Source organism: Nymphaea colorata, chromosome 8, assembly GCF_008831285.2.
Source record: "Nymphaea colorata isolate Beijing-Zhang1983 chromosome 8, ASM883128v2, whole genome shotgun sequence".
Lineage (NCBI taxonomy): Eukaryota > Viridiplantae > Streptophyta > Magnoliopsida > Nymphaeales > Nymphaeaceae > Nymphaea > Nymphaea colorata.
The window spans coordinates 7,867,119-7,882,273 of record NC_045145.1 but is presented as its reverse complement, the minus strand read 5'-3'; the positions used below and the strand labels follow the sequence as shown (position 1 = coordinate 7,882,273).

At 36.4% G+C, this 15,155-nt stretch overlaps 1 protein-coding gene across 3 annotated transcripts in view; it reads right to left on the bottom strand.

Annotated features, from left to right (window-relative positions):
- The window catches only part of LOC116259019 (transcriptional adapter ADA2-like), a 30,263-nt gene extending 15,565 nt beyond the window's left edge, over positions 1–14,698 (bottom strand). The window contains exons 1-11 of one of the 3 annotated variants that reach the window (XM_031636605.2): positions 14,053–14,698; positions 10,137–10,192; positions 9,378–9,550; positions 8,410–8,475; positions 8,175–8,300; positions 8,002–8,077; positions 3,835–3,895; positions 3,692–3,744; positions 3,453–3,599; positions 2,405–2,624; positions 1,366–1,576 (exon numbers count right to left, since the gene is read on the bottom strand). In XM_031636605.2, the coding sequence (XP_031492465.1) occupies positions 1,366–1,576; positions 2,405–2,624; positions 3,453–3,599; positions 3,692–3,744; positions 3,835–3,895; positions 8,002–8,077; positions 8,175–8,300; positions 8,410–8,475; positions 9,378–9,550; positions 10,137–10,192; positions 14,053–14,105 (1,242 nt within the window). In that variant the 5' untranslated portion in view covers positions 14,106–14,698. Of the gene's footprint in view, positions 1–1,365; positions 1,577–2,404; positions 2,625–3,452; positions 3,600–3,691; positions 3,745–3,834; positions 3,896–8,001; positions 8,078–8,174; positions 8,301–8,409; positions 8,476–9,377; positions 9,551–10,136; positions 10,193–13,117; positions 13,415–14,052 lie in introns of those variants that run through there. The other 2 variants (XM_031636604.2, XM_031636606.2) reach the window with 2 other exon arrangements.
- Positions 14,699–15,155: the final 457 nt, after the last annotated feature.

The following is a 15,155-nucleotide window of genomic DNA, read 5'->3' as shown; positions in this document are numbered from 1 at the left end:
TATTTAAAGTCATCCCTAGCAAAGGCCTTTTCTTCAAAAAAGGTACATCTCTTGATGTTGAAGCTTACAGTGATGCAGATCATGCGGGCTCAGTTGGTGACAGGAAGTCTACCACAGGGCTTTGTATGTTTGTGGGAGGAAATCTCATATATTGGAGGAGTAAGAAACAAAATGTTGTTTCCACTGTGGAGTCAGAATATCGCGCTATGGCTCAAATTACTGCCGAAATGACTTGGTCTAGATCGTTACTTGAGAGCCTTGGTATTTCTACTTTTATACCTATGAAAATGTTTTGTGATAATCGGGATGCCACCTATATCGCAAATAACTCGTATTTTAGGAGAGAACAAAGCACATTGAAGTAGATTGCCATTACATCCATGACATGGTTCAAGGGGGAATCATCTACACCATACATGTAGCCTTAGAAGATCAAACAGCTGATATCATTACTACAGCTTTGCCTATTGCTGAGTTTTTTAGATGTTGTGACAAATTGAGCATGATTAACATCTATGCTCTAATTTGAGGGAGAGTGTTGAATAACATTTATGTTAGGTGGTGTTTTGAATATTTAATAGTTTTAGGAACACCTCTTTCTTAATAATTGTTTAAGACTTGGACTCATTTTGTAATTTCTTAGTTTCACCCTAATTCTCTTTTAACAAAAGATTAGGGCTGATTAATGAGTATCGAATTGGTTTTTCTCTCTCTCAAGAAAACCAGCCATAACAGATATCAAGATGAATTTTTCTGCCTTAAAGCAGATAGAACCAAACTCTGGCAATTCCGATCCAAGATACCAATTCAGTGAGCCAGCCGATTATAGGCTGAGCCACCTGAGTTTTTGTGCTAACTTGCTTGGGTCCTGACCCATGGCCTGGTGAAAGAATGATCCTGAGTTAACTCAAAAGATTCCCAAGTCAACGATTGAGTTTCCGAACAATGCTTTTGATATTTGAATTTCAGCCAACGTCCCATTTACTTAGCATGTTAAAGAACCAATATGGAAGCCTGAATGTATATGGAGAAGAAAACTCATTTGCAAAGTGAAAACATAGAGACACGCACAGATGCTATGCAGGGACCAAAATAACATGCAAGATACTCTTGTGAATCTCATTTAGCTTAACTTCTGAAACTTCTGAAACCATGGAAGCATAAGCAAGGAAAGCATAACAAAATGGGTTGCCTACTACTAGCACGAAGCAATTCCTACAGTTACCACTGCACATTCAGAATAGTCTGTAAATAGGAAAATGTAGGAAAAACAAACTAATATTTTAGTCCAAGACAAAAATATAACTTGCTTTGCTTATATCCAATGGATCTAGTAACAATTTAGATTTCAATTAAGAAACAAACCTGCAACTCTTGAATTCTTTGCCGAATTTTACGTTCAAGGATCAAACCCTGAATCAATGCATCATGCTCTTCTTGAGAGTGAAAACGCATAAAAACCTTCCAATGCTGGTAAAGTTCTTTATCTTCATTGGAGAGCTCCATCTCCAACGGGTTAGGATAAAGCAAGTTCCTCTCCAGTATAAAATCCTTTCTCCTTTTCCTTTCATCAAGCCTGTCAAGAAACACTTGCGATTTTAAAACATCATTGCTTAAGTAGAAACTGCAAACCGCAGAACAAAAACAAGATCATGGACACCAAAATTTTGTTCCAAAGTTATAGGCCTATAACAGTCTTTCTGTCTTGTCATGTCCACAACATTAATCTACTCATTTTCCATTTATGCAGTCAATAACATGTGCTTCCATCAAACAAAACAATTTCATTTTTCACTTATCAAGAGGAAGATATTTCTGCAGAATCTAGTTACAGGAGAATTGTCTTATTTATTATGGAGTCTTAAGCTTTTTTTACTTTCATAAGCTCCTATTATGCACAACTAGAAAAATGAGGTTCATATTGATATTTACGAGATAGAATATCAGTTGAAAGTTTTTGGTATGAAAATGTTACGTGGTTCCAGAAGGATTCAAGTACATCAATGAGTACAAATGTGGTCTCAATCTTCAATAGTTTCTGTAGCTCTGGACATCACCAAGAAATGTAAATGTATGCTTCCAACTCATCTGAAGCTGGAAAAGAAAGAGTTGGGTAGTAAATAGCTAAAGGATCAAATATCCTTCTAGACATCACTGGATTTTTATAACAAATATAGAGCTTGGATTTCCTGGACTTCCTTTCTTTAGCACACACCACATTATTTGAGTCACAGAGGTCCATACTTAGCGGCACCTTCTACCAATATGGATGTATGACAAATCAAAAACATGTTACATCATATCAAACAATCAACATTTTCCAATCACATAATGGAAAATTATTTAGTGAATAATAGACATCACACCATGTTTGCAAAATAATTTTTTCATAAGGTGGGCATACCTTGAGAGATAAATACGCAAAACTCGCAGCTTCAATTCACGATCAGCTTCCGAGTCATTATCCTTGAACTCCATCTCTCCCAGAGGCTTCTCAGCATCGTTGTCATACTCAGGGTCAAATTCTTGTCTCTTCGGATTATAGCCACTCAATTCGGTTAGAGAGGGACCATCATCTCCACTAACCTTAGGTCTTTTCCCTCCAATACTCCTTTCTGAGTGGTCTGCACAGCAATAATATTTAACTTCTTTGGACAGAAAACTAGCAATCTAACTCTGTCAAAATATTTACAATACATACAAAAGATTCTTCCATGCATGATAACAATGCACCACCAGCCCACAAGATGAAACTTAACAACAATCCAATGATACAGTGGAAGAACAGGAAAGAAAGTTATAAAACCAGAACAAAATGCAAATTAGCCATATAAGCACATCAATGAGAAGGAACTTTAAAAATAAAATATGCATTAAAATGTTGGGATTAACATGTTAATGCAGCTCTATACCTCCTCTGAATGTTTCTATAAGAAAAATGTTTAAAACTTGTTCAGATCTCAAAATCCAAAGTCAACCAGGTGTTAAGCTACCTAACTGCAATAGGATCAAGCAGACAATCAGATGTGGTGCAGAAATCTTGCATTTCAATTTATTTTCACTGCCCCAAGTTTTTCTTCTCTTGTCCAAGGGTCACACAAGCCACAAGCAGAATACTGATAGCATCTCTAACTGTACCAAGAATATCCATATTAGGGTTCTCTTCAGGAACCACACATGGGAATAGACATGCTCTGATAGGAATTTAATGAGTACTCAGTGCCTTGAATGCACAATATTTATTTCTTTCTCAAGGAAACATGGATTTTGAAAATGAAAGAATGGTGATTTTAGTGGAATGTTTCCAAGTTTCCAACTACTTCATCCAATTGTTGAAAAACCTACTCCAATCTCCACCTTAACGTCATCTCCCAAAAGAGCTTAATATATAACAATAAGCAGATCATTCACTTTAATATTCACATAAACAAAAACAAGGGGTATCAATATACCTTCAGATGAGATTAGACCCTCAATTTTGACCCCATCATTATCCTTCAACTGTGACATGCTAGACGATTTCTTACCAGCACCAACAGCTGTGATATTAGGATCTTTGTAACCAGCACCAGTTATTTTGGAATCCACAGGATCTCCATCTAATGAAGAAGAGAACAGTATCAGTAGATGCCAAACAAATATTCCAAATGGCTCCAGTAAAACATTTCCAATAAGTATAAATGACGGTTACCTAGACTAGATGGCAAACGTCCAGACTGAGCTTCTTTACCAGAATCTTCAGTCCTTGGATAATTTCATAAAAGTCAGCCACAAGAATCCATAATGATACTGCAGTACCAAAAAAAAAAGAACACTACTGCAAACATATAGTACTTGATTCTTGGTGAAGAAAATGGAGAGTCTTTGGATGTGGTGTCACCAAGCAATGAAAATCCTGCAACAGTGAAGGCCCTTGCATTAGCAAAGATACTGATCAAAACATCACTTAGTATTTAAATGTTAATCTAACATCTACCATAAAAAAATCTTATTTTTAATTAAAGCAATCTCCTCCAATATTTCTAATTTTTACACAACAACTTTCTCCTTTTTATATGTTTTTTATATTAAACCTTTATAGCATTGTCACAAATATCATTCTCGGATTTTCAATAGGGAGATTTTTCTCTGGTATTTTCGGCAAAGTTGTTTTTCTTGAGAAAATCTGAGGAAGAAGTTGAAAAACTTAAAAAAAAAGAAAGATTCCAGAAAATTAGGTAAAAATGAAATAAATCAGAAACTAATAAGAAAAGATTAATAGAATTCGATAAAAGTGATAAAAAGAATGCTTTAATGATGAAACGTAATTTAGTTTAAGTTTAAATTTGAATTCATGATGATATAATATTAAAAAAGAGAAAATTGAAATAAATCGAAATTGTGAAAAGTGCAATAAATATATTTTTACGTTTTCTATGTCATGAATTTTTCATTTTTTTATTTTCTTATTTTTCTTGTTAAAATTGTGATATTTTCAAAAATATCACAATTTTTGTGAACTGCTTTGTAGTGACCATTTAGCTTTTAAAACAATACTACCATGAAGATACTATTTCATACCTTTTCTAAGAAATTTTATACAATTTTCAATTTTGAATTATCTTACAGGATTTTCACAAGGATTTCTAAGAAAACTAGTTTCAGAAAGATATCTTAAGAAATGCAAAAATTATGCCAATCAGTGGTCACTACACTAGGTAGAAACTAAGACTTGATGCCAAAAAGCAATCATGTAGGTGGTGCTGGGACTCGATTTTTCAGAGAAATGGCATGACCCATGAGAACGAGCTTTTATTAGTATTGGACCGGATCTACTTTCCTTGCCAAGTTTTTTCACCACATTCAGTCTAAAAAAAATTTCTCATTTTCCACAAAGGCTGGGAAATTTTGCCAAAAAAAGTGTGCAGAAATGATGACTAAGTTCCAATTTGTCAAAATCTCAGGAAAACATTGGTCTAATAAATATAGTAGACACTATATTTAAATGCATAAATATAAAAACATAATGGATACAGTGGGTAAGATGTCTGTGGTTTAGCTGTTGCAGTTCTTATCTGTAAATAATGATCCACGGGAAGGTATCACATGATTCAAACAACATTATACCCATAAATGCAAAATGCTACACATGACCTGAAGAGCCATGCTTCAAAAAGGCAATGCAATGAGTTGTTGGGAGGCTTTCTAGAGACATGTTCTTGCAATAAGAAACCATAGGTTCTGAATGATTTCCTATCACACATCAGTTTACCATAGGGAATACATTATGTATTTCCCAGTTTGTAAATTAAATAAAGATTCAACTGTACACACTTTTCAAACCCTAGAAATTCTAAAAAATACAGTCCAGGTGCATGATTGGCACTACTTTATACAGGTGGTGACAAAAAATTAAGACTAATTACTCCAAAAGATTTATTAGAAGTAGAAATACAAAAAGGAAAGTTTGATAAGAAAAAGTGTGTAGTTTCATGCTTCTGAAGTGAGCTTGAATAGATATTTAGATGGGTTAGGCTCAGGTTGGACCTTCATTTAATCAACTTCAAATTGATAAGTTCTATGCTAATCATGCACATATTCAGGTCAAAACTCATAGTATAGTTATCTAAAACCAAATACAACTCTGACTGAAAATAAGGTCCAATACTTGTAGGCCTGATATGAATCAGCTTTGAAAGTGGAGAAAAGATGTGCTGACATAAAACACAAGATGGAACATTGAATTCATGGAGGCTACGCTACCTGGTCAAATTATCTGATCTACGTTTGGAAATGCATCCCAGATTCAATATGATTCTAGTAAACCAAAATTCAATGCCAAATTGCATTGGGATTCATTTTCTTAACAATTTCAAGCAACATAACAAATATTGTTTTCAGGTTTTTATCGGCAAGGTTTCGCAGGTACTAATTGTTTATCGGCAAGGTTTCGCAGGTACAAATTGGAAAGTGTCTTCTCACGAATCCAAAAAATTAGAAAAGTATAAAAACTCGTGCCATGCCATTGTGGTGGCATGGAAACCACTGAATTGGGGTGGTTTCATCTCATTGCTGGTATGTAGAAGACTAATCCATCCAAGCCCATTACAGCCAAGAGGGTCCGAGGTTGCTACCATGCATGGGCTGACTGGGGCATACATCTATATCCGCTTCTATAAGGCTTGGTTGACTCTTTGTGGAATCCATTTACAAGAGCTTCACGTAAAATTGCCCTAGATGAAATAATGGCTCTTATAGAGGCGTGTAAACAAAAAAGTGCTCCTCTTATGAAGTGGTTTCTGCTAATTTCATTACCAAAACATTGACAGAAATTTAAAATAATTCTTAAGATTTTAAAAAACAAGAACAAAAGAGTTTAAAATACTTTGAAGTTTTAACTAAAGAACTTTTGCAAAGACATCATGATAATTTTGTTTCCGTGATATTTTAAAACATTGTAACAAATTCTCTTTTCTCATTTAACTTTTTTATGATATTGTTGGAATATTTAAAATTATCGCCAATGTTGTGAAAACAAACTACAAAATTTTTAGCAAACAATGGCTATAATAATTTTCCATGAGAGAAACATATAATACTTTTAGCTTTGATGGTTGCCAAAAATAAGGTAAGGTTTTAAGAAGTACATTCAAAAACTTACATTAGCCAAATAAGGCAGACTACCTTAATGAGGAAACGGCGAAGCTCAGTTTGTTCATAAGATGCACAGTCAGACATAGAAGCTTTGTTTATCCAACTAACAGAAAAAGTCAAGTTTTATGAGAAAAGCTAATGCATCCTTAACAAATGAAATGTACAATATAACTATATATTATTCACATAACCAGATCTATGAAAAAAAAGGTGAGTAAAGTACTTCATGCCTTCCTAGATAAGGGAAGGCAAAAATCAAGCTTCTAAGAAGAGGTTTGGGTTTTCCCCAACCCTACCCATCAATAAAACAGACAGACATGAAAGGGGGTCCTTGAAAGCATGATGAGCTCATCAAGAACTCGCTATCATTTTAAAATGTACATGTGCACTCAATAACAGTAGAAACCATTGTCACAAAAAACGTGTACGGGTATTATACGGCGAGGAATTTCTCAGGTATAATATGGCAAAGTTGTATATCTCAAGAATATCTCGGAAAAATCTTGGCAAATTTTTAAAAAATTTAAAACATTTAATAAATCCTAAAAATTATAAAAAACATAAAAAAATACAAAAAAAGCGAAAAAACGTAATATAATACGTGTTTTTTCATATTTTTTTATTTTCTGTCGTTTTTCTAAAAAAGACGTGTTTTTTCACGTTTTATACGGCTGACTTTTTTTGTGTATTATACATGTTCTTTTCGAATAAGACATGTTTTCTGTGACAATGCTAGAAACACTACTGGTTATGCATATGTTAGCTCATCAAACAGTTGAGAAACAAGAAGGGACAGTCATCTTATTTTTGGTTCCCACAACCAAAAAATTATTCCAAAGGTCTCTAGAAAGACAAAAAAAATATAGGATTGAATAAACTATAAAGAATTATGTGCCAAACTATATGCGAAAATCCTCTGGTTTTAAAGGAATTGCACATATAGATAAAGATACTAAAGAAGGAAACAATTTGATCGAAATCATAATTGATATTGAAATCACCAATATGTCAGTAGAGGGTAGAGTCTGAGGAATCAAAGTACAGACCAATGTACAGAGAAGATTTTATTCTGCGAACTGAAGACTCGACATGCCACTGCAAGAGCTGTTCAGACCCCATGGCCGACCTAATATACTAGTTCAAAGAAAACATTGTGCTAAAAGGAGACACTAAATAATCCTTAAATAAATTAATGTGACAATTTATCAGTTCATAGTTTAGCCAATTGGATGCTCCCAAAATTCAAAGAATAAACTTAAAGGTAAATAGATAAGTGAAAAGCACATAGATGACAAAACAGTGAGAACTCACAAAAAAATAATAATGAAAAGTCCAACTATTCCAAGAATCAAGGTGACTGTCACAAACCTTTCTTCTCATCGCCATGCCCTTTGGCCATAGCAAGAAGCTCCTTCCTATTCTTTCCAATAACATGTGACATGTCCTATTTACAAAATAACAAAATCATCAAATCAAGCTGGATAACATAAAAGAGGATATCCATGGACCACCATAAACTGTTATTAAGAAAAATAAGTTACCGGGAGTGGAAAACAAGGAGAGTTCATGTATGCAGTATTGTAGTGATCAATGCATTGAGCCTTAGTCTTTGTTCCAACATGTTCAGCAACCTCTGCCCAGTTCCCCAATCCATACATTTCAATTCCCTAAGACAGATTTGACCACATTACTGTCAAGAAGATAGACTGACGTCAAAGAAACAGAGATAAATGTTGAAACAGCTCCAAGAGAAGCCAATGCAACATTCTGGCATACCTCTAGGAGTAATATTTCTTCATCTGCATTCCAATCTGGATAAATTAATGGGAAAGACAAATTATCCTGTTCATAAAAGTTACAAGGAATACATAAACCCAAGGATATTTCCAAAATTTCTTCTAAGAGTTGCAAGTGGCATCCAGACAACAAAACAAATGCCCATGCATGACTCAAAACATATAGATGAGGGAAAATCACCTTGCTTTATCACAAGATTCATGCCAGTAGCAGATGAGGAGAGCAGGACAGCCTTAAATTTCAGGCCAAGACTAATTATGACAAAGATAGTATGTGCTATGAATCTTCATGACATCCCATTTCAGTTTCTGTATCATTTGAACCAAGTTGGGCACACCGACATTTAGCCCCATCCTCATCAAACTGTTCTGAAGATTCTCAATGTGATCGGAGATGGGTTTTCTTAGCCCATCAGGCTTTAGTATGCCTCAGCTAAAACTTAGGTAGGCACAGTTGCCACCTCTACTAACATATACATGCATTGCCACATATATCATGTACGGGTATTATACGGTGAGGAATTTCTCGGGTATAGTACGACAAAGTTGTATATCTCAGGAAAGTCTCAGGAAAATCTTGGCAAATTTTTAAAAAATTTAAAACATTTAACAAATCCTAAAATTATAAAAAATAAAAATAATAAAAAATAAAAAATGCGTGTAATACGCATTTTTTTCACATTTTTTATTTTCTGGTGTTTCTTTAAAAAAGATGCCACTAATTGTCATTTTATATGGCTGACTTATTTCTTGGGTATTATACGTGTTTTTTCGAATAATGCGTGTTTTATGTGACAATGGGTACATGGTAGATCACACCAACAGGATTATAGTACAATACTTAGAATGAGAAAGAAAATTTACATTTCCAACCAGGAAAAAAGTCCTGTGACAATATCAAAAAAAAAAAATTTGAGATGATGAAACAACTACCAAGTTTGAACTAACCATGACCCTGTAAGGGTGATTGCTTTTGTGAGGTGTAACTTCCGCTCCTACAGAAAAGCATTCCACGCACAGGTCAAAATCCGGACACTTTGTGCATTTAATGCGAATCTTTCCTGATATATCTTTATTACAATAGTTGCAATGGTACAAAGCCCTCTTCCCTTCGGCTGTTCCTATTACATGAAGAAAGAAAAGATATTAAAGAGAATGTAAAAATAAACTGCAAGATCAACCAACAAAGAATCAGTTCAAATCTGTATACAACAGATAAGCAATAAAATGTAAATCCATTTCAATTTTCAAGCCAAATAAGGGAATTAATGAACAACAAAGCGTGAATAAGCATCAACAATGTGTTGAAAAGCCTAGCCACCAACTACACAATCTTTGTGCATGTGTGTCATCATTGAGCCAAGCTAATCAGATAATCACATTGTTCACAAGTTTCCATCATGCGCTTTGTGGAAGCAAACCTCCATATCTTAAGAAACTGTCTTCTTCACAAAAGCTCATCAAAATTCACAGTACTGTAGCAATTATTTGTGCATCTTGAAGAGATTCCCTTTCAAAATTTTACCATTTTTTATGGTCATGGCTCAGCATAATTATGCATTTATTTACTCCAAAATGTTATTGTTCCTGCACTTCTAATTGTAGTGGTTTCACCTATCTAATCAAATGAGTTGTGAAGTCTATTTTGATACACTAACTGTGATAGATATCTCCACGTAATAAAAGGACAGCTCAAGGTGTACTTACCTGTACTATTATTCTCTAAGTTCTCTCCACTTGGGGTAACCCTTCTTCTCTTTGATCTGCAAATAATATAACATCAAAAACAAGACACAATTAACTCAAATTATTTATCAAAACCTGTGACTAACTCAGCTGATTTAAGGTTGAACAAAATAAATTATTATAAATCAGTGAGGTCAAATAAAACAGCAGATAGAAGTGTCAATCATTTTTTAAAGGGGTAAGTGAACCTACAATACTAGAAAGTGGACTGTTCCCCAAATTTGCAACATACTCCAGTAACAGTCTTGTAATGGAAGATAGTCGATACACCATTATCTATTTGGTTCTGGACATGTCTAACTATGGATCAGCTGGCATATCTACTGGCAGCTGGAAAGGGTAAAAATTTTGCCAATCACAGAACCTTGGTGAAGGACACGGTTTATGTCTGAAAGTATTTTAATTGCAAATTGGACATTATGCAGAGTGTTGAAGAACTTGGTTTGTTCAAAGAGAACCACTAGAGATGAGTTTCTTTGTTGAAGAACTTGGTTTGGCAAAGAGGATCATGAAATCCTTACTTACATCTATGCAAACTGAGGAACAGATCCCAATAAAAGTAAAAGATTTGGTTCTAGATATTGCATATTTATTAAGAAAAGTTTGATATTGACAATGTAACATGGACACCCCAATTTGAGCCTTCTATGTTAGATGAGCTGAGTTTATTTCCCCATCACCATCCTATGATTCTAGTTCCTACTTTGTTCATTAGTTTCTTCTTCACAATTTATAAATTATGAATCATGATTCTATTGTTTTAAAATCTTAACTTTTCCTATATATATATATATATATATATATACACAGTGGTATCCCCATGTTTTGTGGAAATGCTCTGCACCCATATCCCGTACCTATGTGACATAAGATATCATAAAGTAGCAAATAACAAAGGCTTGTTGAAAGATATAAGAATGAAGCTGAATGTGATTCTATGGCAGCTAAGATAGCAAAAGCAACATAGTGTACACACCATTGTGACAAATATTGTTATCAGGAAAACATCAGCAAGGTTCTTCTCAAGATATTTTTTAACAAAGTTGTTTTTTTCAGGGAAATTTTGGGAAAACTCTCAGCAAATTTTAAAAAAACGAAAAATCCTAATAATTAGAGATTTAAAATAAATGAGAGACTAATAATCACAAAAAATAGCAAAAAAATGAAATATGTTATTTTTGTCAGGATTTTCAAAATCTCATGAGATTTTTCCATTTTTTGGTCTTATTTGTTTTTCACGTAACTATCACAAGTTTTTCAAAAATCTCACGATATCTATGACAATTACACATCTATTGGCCAATGTAGGAAAAATACTTTCTTGAACTTTTTTATTGTATGATGATCAAAGTGCAATTGACATTGTTTATTTTCCTATACATCATAGTTGCCCAAAGCATATTGAGGTAGATCAACACTTTATCAAATATAAGGTTGAAGACAAAGAAACCAAGCCTCCTCACGTTCAAATAGAAAAGCCAAGTCGTTGACTTGTTCATTAAAGGTTTAAAAAGCATCAGCTTTGGTCCTTAAATGACAAGTTATACATGATTCAATATAATCCGCAACTTGAGGAAGGGTAATAAGAGGTATTTGAATCTAGGTTGGGTCCAGATGGACCAGATCCATGGCATCCAGTATTTTGCATTATATACGGCCTGTGCATAAAGGTGGGATTGTTATTGACTCTTTAGGTTATGGACTATTCAGTCCATGTATATATGTAACACAACTTAAATGAGATTAGGGGACGCCTGGTTGTATGGTTGTTGGTTCTTTTTGTGTATTGCTCTCCATTGCTTCTTCTCTTCCTACTGCATAAAAACTGTGGTAGCCATCATGACATACGATTCATAAGTTCTTACAAATATCATGTCTCTTTCCACCATCAAGTTAACCAAGTTGAAACAATAACAAAATCATGATATCTTCTTTGGAATTCAGTATCTTTTATGCTTGAACTCATGCAGCAAATTCCATTTGTTTTATCAAAGTGCATACTCTCATTACTAGGTAATTCCAAACCATTTGAATTTCTACAGCAAAGTCCATCTGTTCTTTCAAAATAGATGCCATCACTACCAGGCAATCTCAAATGATTTCGAGCACGCACCCTAGCATATATGAATTATTAAAAGCGCTAGGTGGCAGACTCCCAAAATATCCTAGAAGCACCTGGGCAAGACTTGAGCAGTTCTATTCAGCAAGAAGGAGGGACGGAAGGGAATGTAACAAGAAGGAAAAATAAGGAGAAAAGGGGCAAAGTAGGGAAAACTCCGTGTAATCAATATACTATAATATAGAACAAAAAAACGTTAATTTTTAGAGTTAAACGTCTAAAATGAAGGTTTTGTTAGCTTGGACTGCCAAGCTGACTTTGTCGAGCATCTAGGCTACTATCCACTGCCTAGAAGCGACAAACTGATACTCATCCACAAACCTCATATTGGCCTAATCTCAGATCACTCGCTACTAGGTTCAGCAGCACGTCAGCATGTGCAAGCTCCATGTTTACCTTTCAAGTCACCATGATTAACAAAGCAAGCAACACGTACAGATTAGTACATGGGTAATGCAGAGCAAAACATCATCCGGCTTCCAACACATACTGCATAACTTCATGAAAACAAACCACTATTACATAAGAGTATTTTCTCATGAAAGTGCGTCTACATAGGCAGGCATCATTTCGCACAGCTTCTTTAGTAGTCGGGCGTGCCACCTAAAGCGAAATGCCATCTTTTAACCAATATCAGTTACCCCAAATATCACCTTCGCCTAAGCAGGAACTTACGAAGGGATTAAACATATAGGTCCCAAAACATCCACGAGTCTCATACCTTTAGTGCGAAAGGAACTTCACGCGAAAAAATTGGGAAAAATATACTGTAGATAAGGGTCAAACAGAAAATGCATTCAGGGAAGCTACATTGACCACCCACCTGATCGATGGCCGACGCATGGTGCCGCAAACATCAAAAAAAGACCAACCACATAACACCATCAATCTCTACGTGGGAAGGGCGGCATGGGCACCATCCTCGCAGAACTCTTTTGTCCCCCTCGTCCGAGCAAGGGGGACCAGACTGCATAGTTGTTCTCCCCCAACGAATTTTCGGAATGTCTTTCCCCCGCCTTTCGCCCAAAAGTTCGAAATTTCGCGCCGAGACCCTGAAACCCGCAGATTCGGACTCGTACCGGACGTGACCATGAGACTCCGGCGAAGCCTCTTGATGAAAGGGACAAAGGCGTCACGGACCATACTTAAACCACATCGTCAGGACCCAGTGGCCCCGTTCAGGCGACTCGTTAAGCTGTGAAACCCGATTCACTTCGGAGGCAATAGGGCCGGTTCCATGCAATGGCCAGCTCCATGATTACCCCTCACTTTATAAAATATCACGAAGGTGCCCTCCCACCCTCGCCCCTCCACATCAGAACAACGGATTTCCTTCGAGATAAAAAAAATTAAAAAAAAAAACAACCCATACGGTCATACCATAACATTCCGTCCCTTCATCGTACCGGAGAGCAAAAACAGCTTTAATATCGCGTTAACTTCACCGACAAGTACACGTTAAAATCGGTTCCGCGAACGAAAGGACGACCGGGGAGGGGCATTTTCGGGAACCAAAAAATCACGGAATCGGCCAGAAAGGGGAAAAGAGATGTAAAATTCGCACCGATCGAGCACGGAAACAATTTGTGAGAAAAGAAAATAAAAATGATATCCAATCGATTGCGAAACGATCGGAAGCCAAAAACTCGCAGGCGCAATCCTTTCCTAGCGTGCGGACTTCCGAAATTCCGGCATCCGGAGGAAACCCTAGCCCTGTAAGAGGAAGGACGGAGGGCGCGACGAACGGCAAGAACTCACCTCTGGTGCGGATCTTCGTCGCCGGAGTTGGGGACTCCTCTCGATCGGCCCATGGAGAGACAAGAGATGTCCGATCTGCGTGGATGGGTCGGAATCTATCGGCGACGGTGCGGATCGCGCGCTACGGCATCGAAACCCTTGAGGCAAAAGGCTTCCGAAATTGGGGACGGGATCTAGGGGGAGGCAAACCCTAGAAGGGTTTGGAAGGAGATTCCGATCGTACGGTCGATACAGCATACGGCATTAGAGATGATTGTGGCGTAGGTATATGTTCGGGACCTGAGAGGCAACGGACGGGCCGGCGAGGGTAAGAGGCAAGGTGAGATGGACGGCTTCGGCCGAGGGTTCGGTAGGGTCGAAGCTTGGTCTGGTTCGTTTGCCGTCCATGTAATTACTGTCTTGCCCCTGATGATATCGGGAAATAAGGGTAGGACGATTTGCACATGGTGAGAATGAAGCTGGACCTTTTTGTCCTTGGAGTTGGAAACGCAGATGCCCAATTGTAGCCGTAAAATTTGTCCCGTGATCGTCAGCAGGTGCGTGAATGATTGGGTTCGGGTCAGCTGAAATAAGTAGGGAATTTGGATCTTGAATGCGCTGGCTCAAAAGTTGCAGAACTCCAAATACCGAGTCTCGCCTCCTGTCAGTATTGAGTGCATGCCCGTCTCTTGGTCACCACTGCAATCTTACTTCTTTGTCGTTAAAGCGTGAAACATAAAATTGTATTATTATTTATTGTGGCAATTTTGAATGGTGGAAAAAAATCGTCTAAAACACACCATTTTAAGTCTCACGCTCACTTCCTATTCGAACATGGTAGAGCCTCCATTAAACAGCATCATCTTCTTCTTCTTTTAGTGCTTCAAAAGTTTTGCCATATCCTCATCAGCTTCGTTTATTACTGCCAAGGATAGGCTAATTTGAACTGGTTAAAACCCATTAGGAATTAGCTTATGAAAGCAAGTTTAGAGGAAATTATTTGCATGTGAGAGTTGTACGGTTTCACAATTAAAAGCCACATGTTCTTCTTATAAAGGTTGGTGGTGACTCGACAATGAAGCCATTAAGCAGTCTACCTCTTAACAGTGTTGAATCACAGTGTA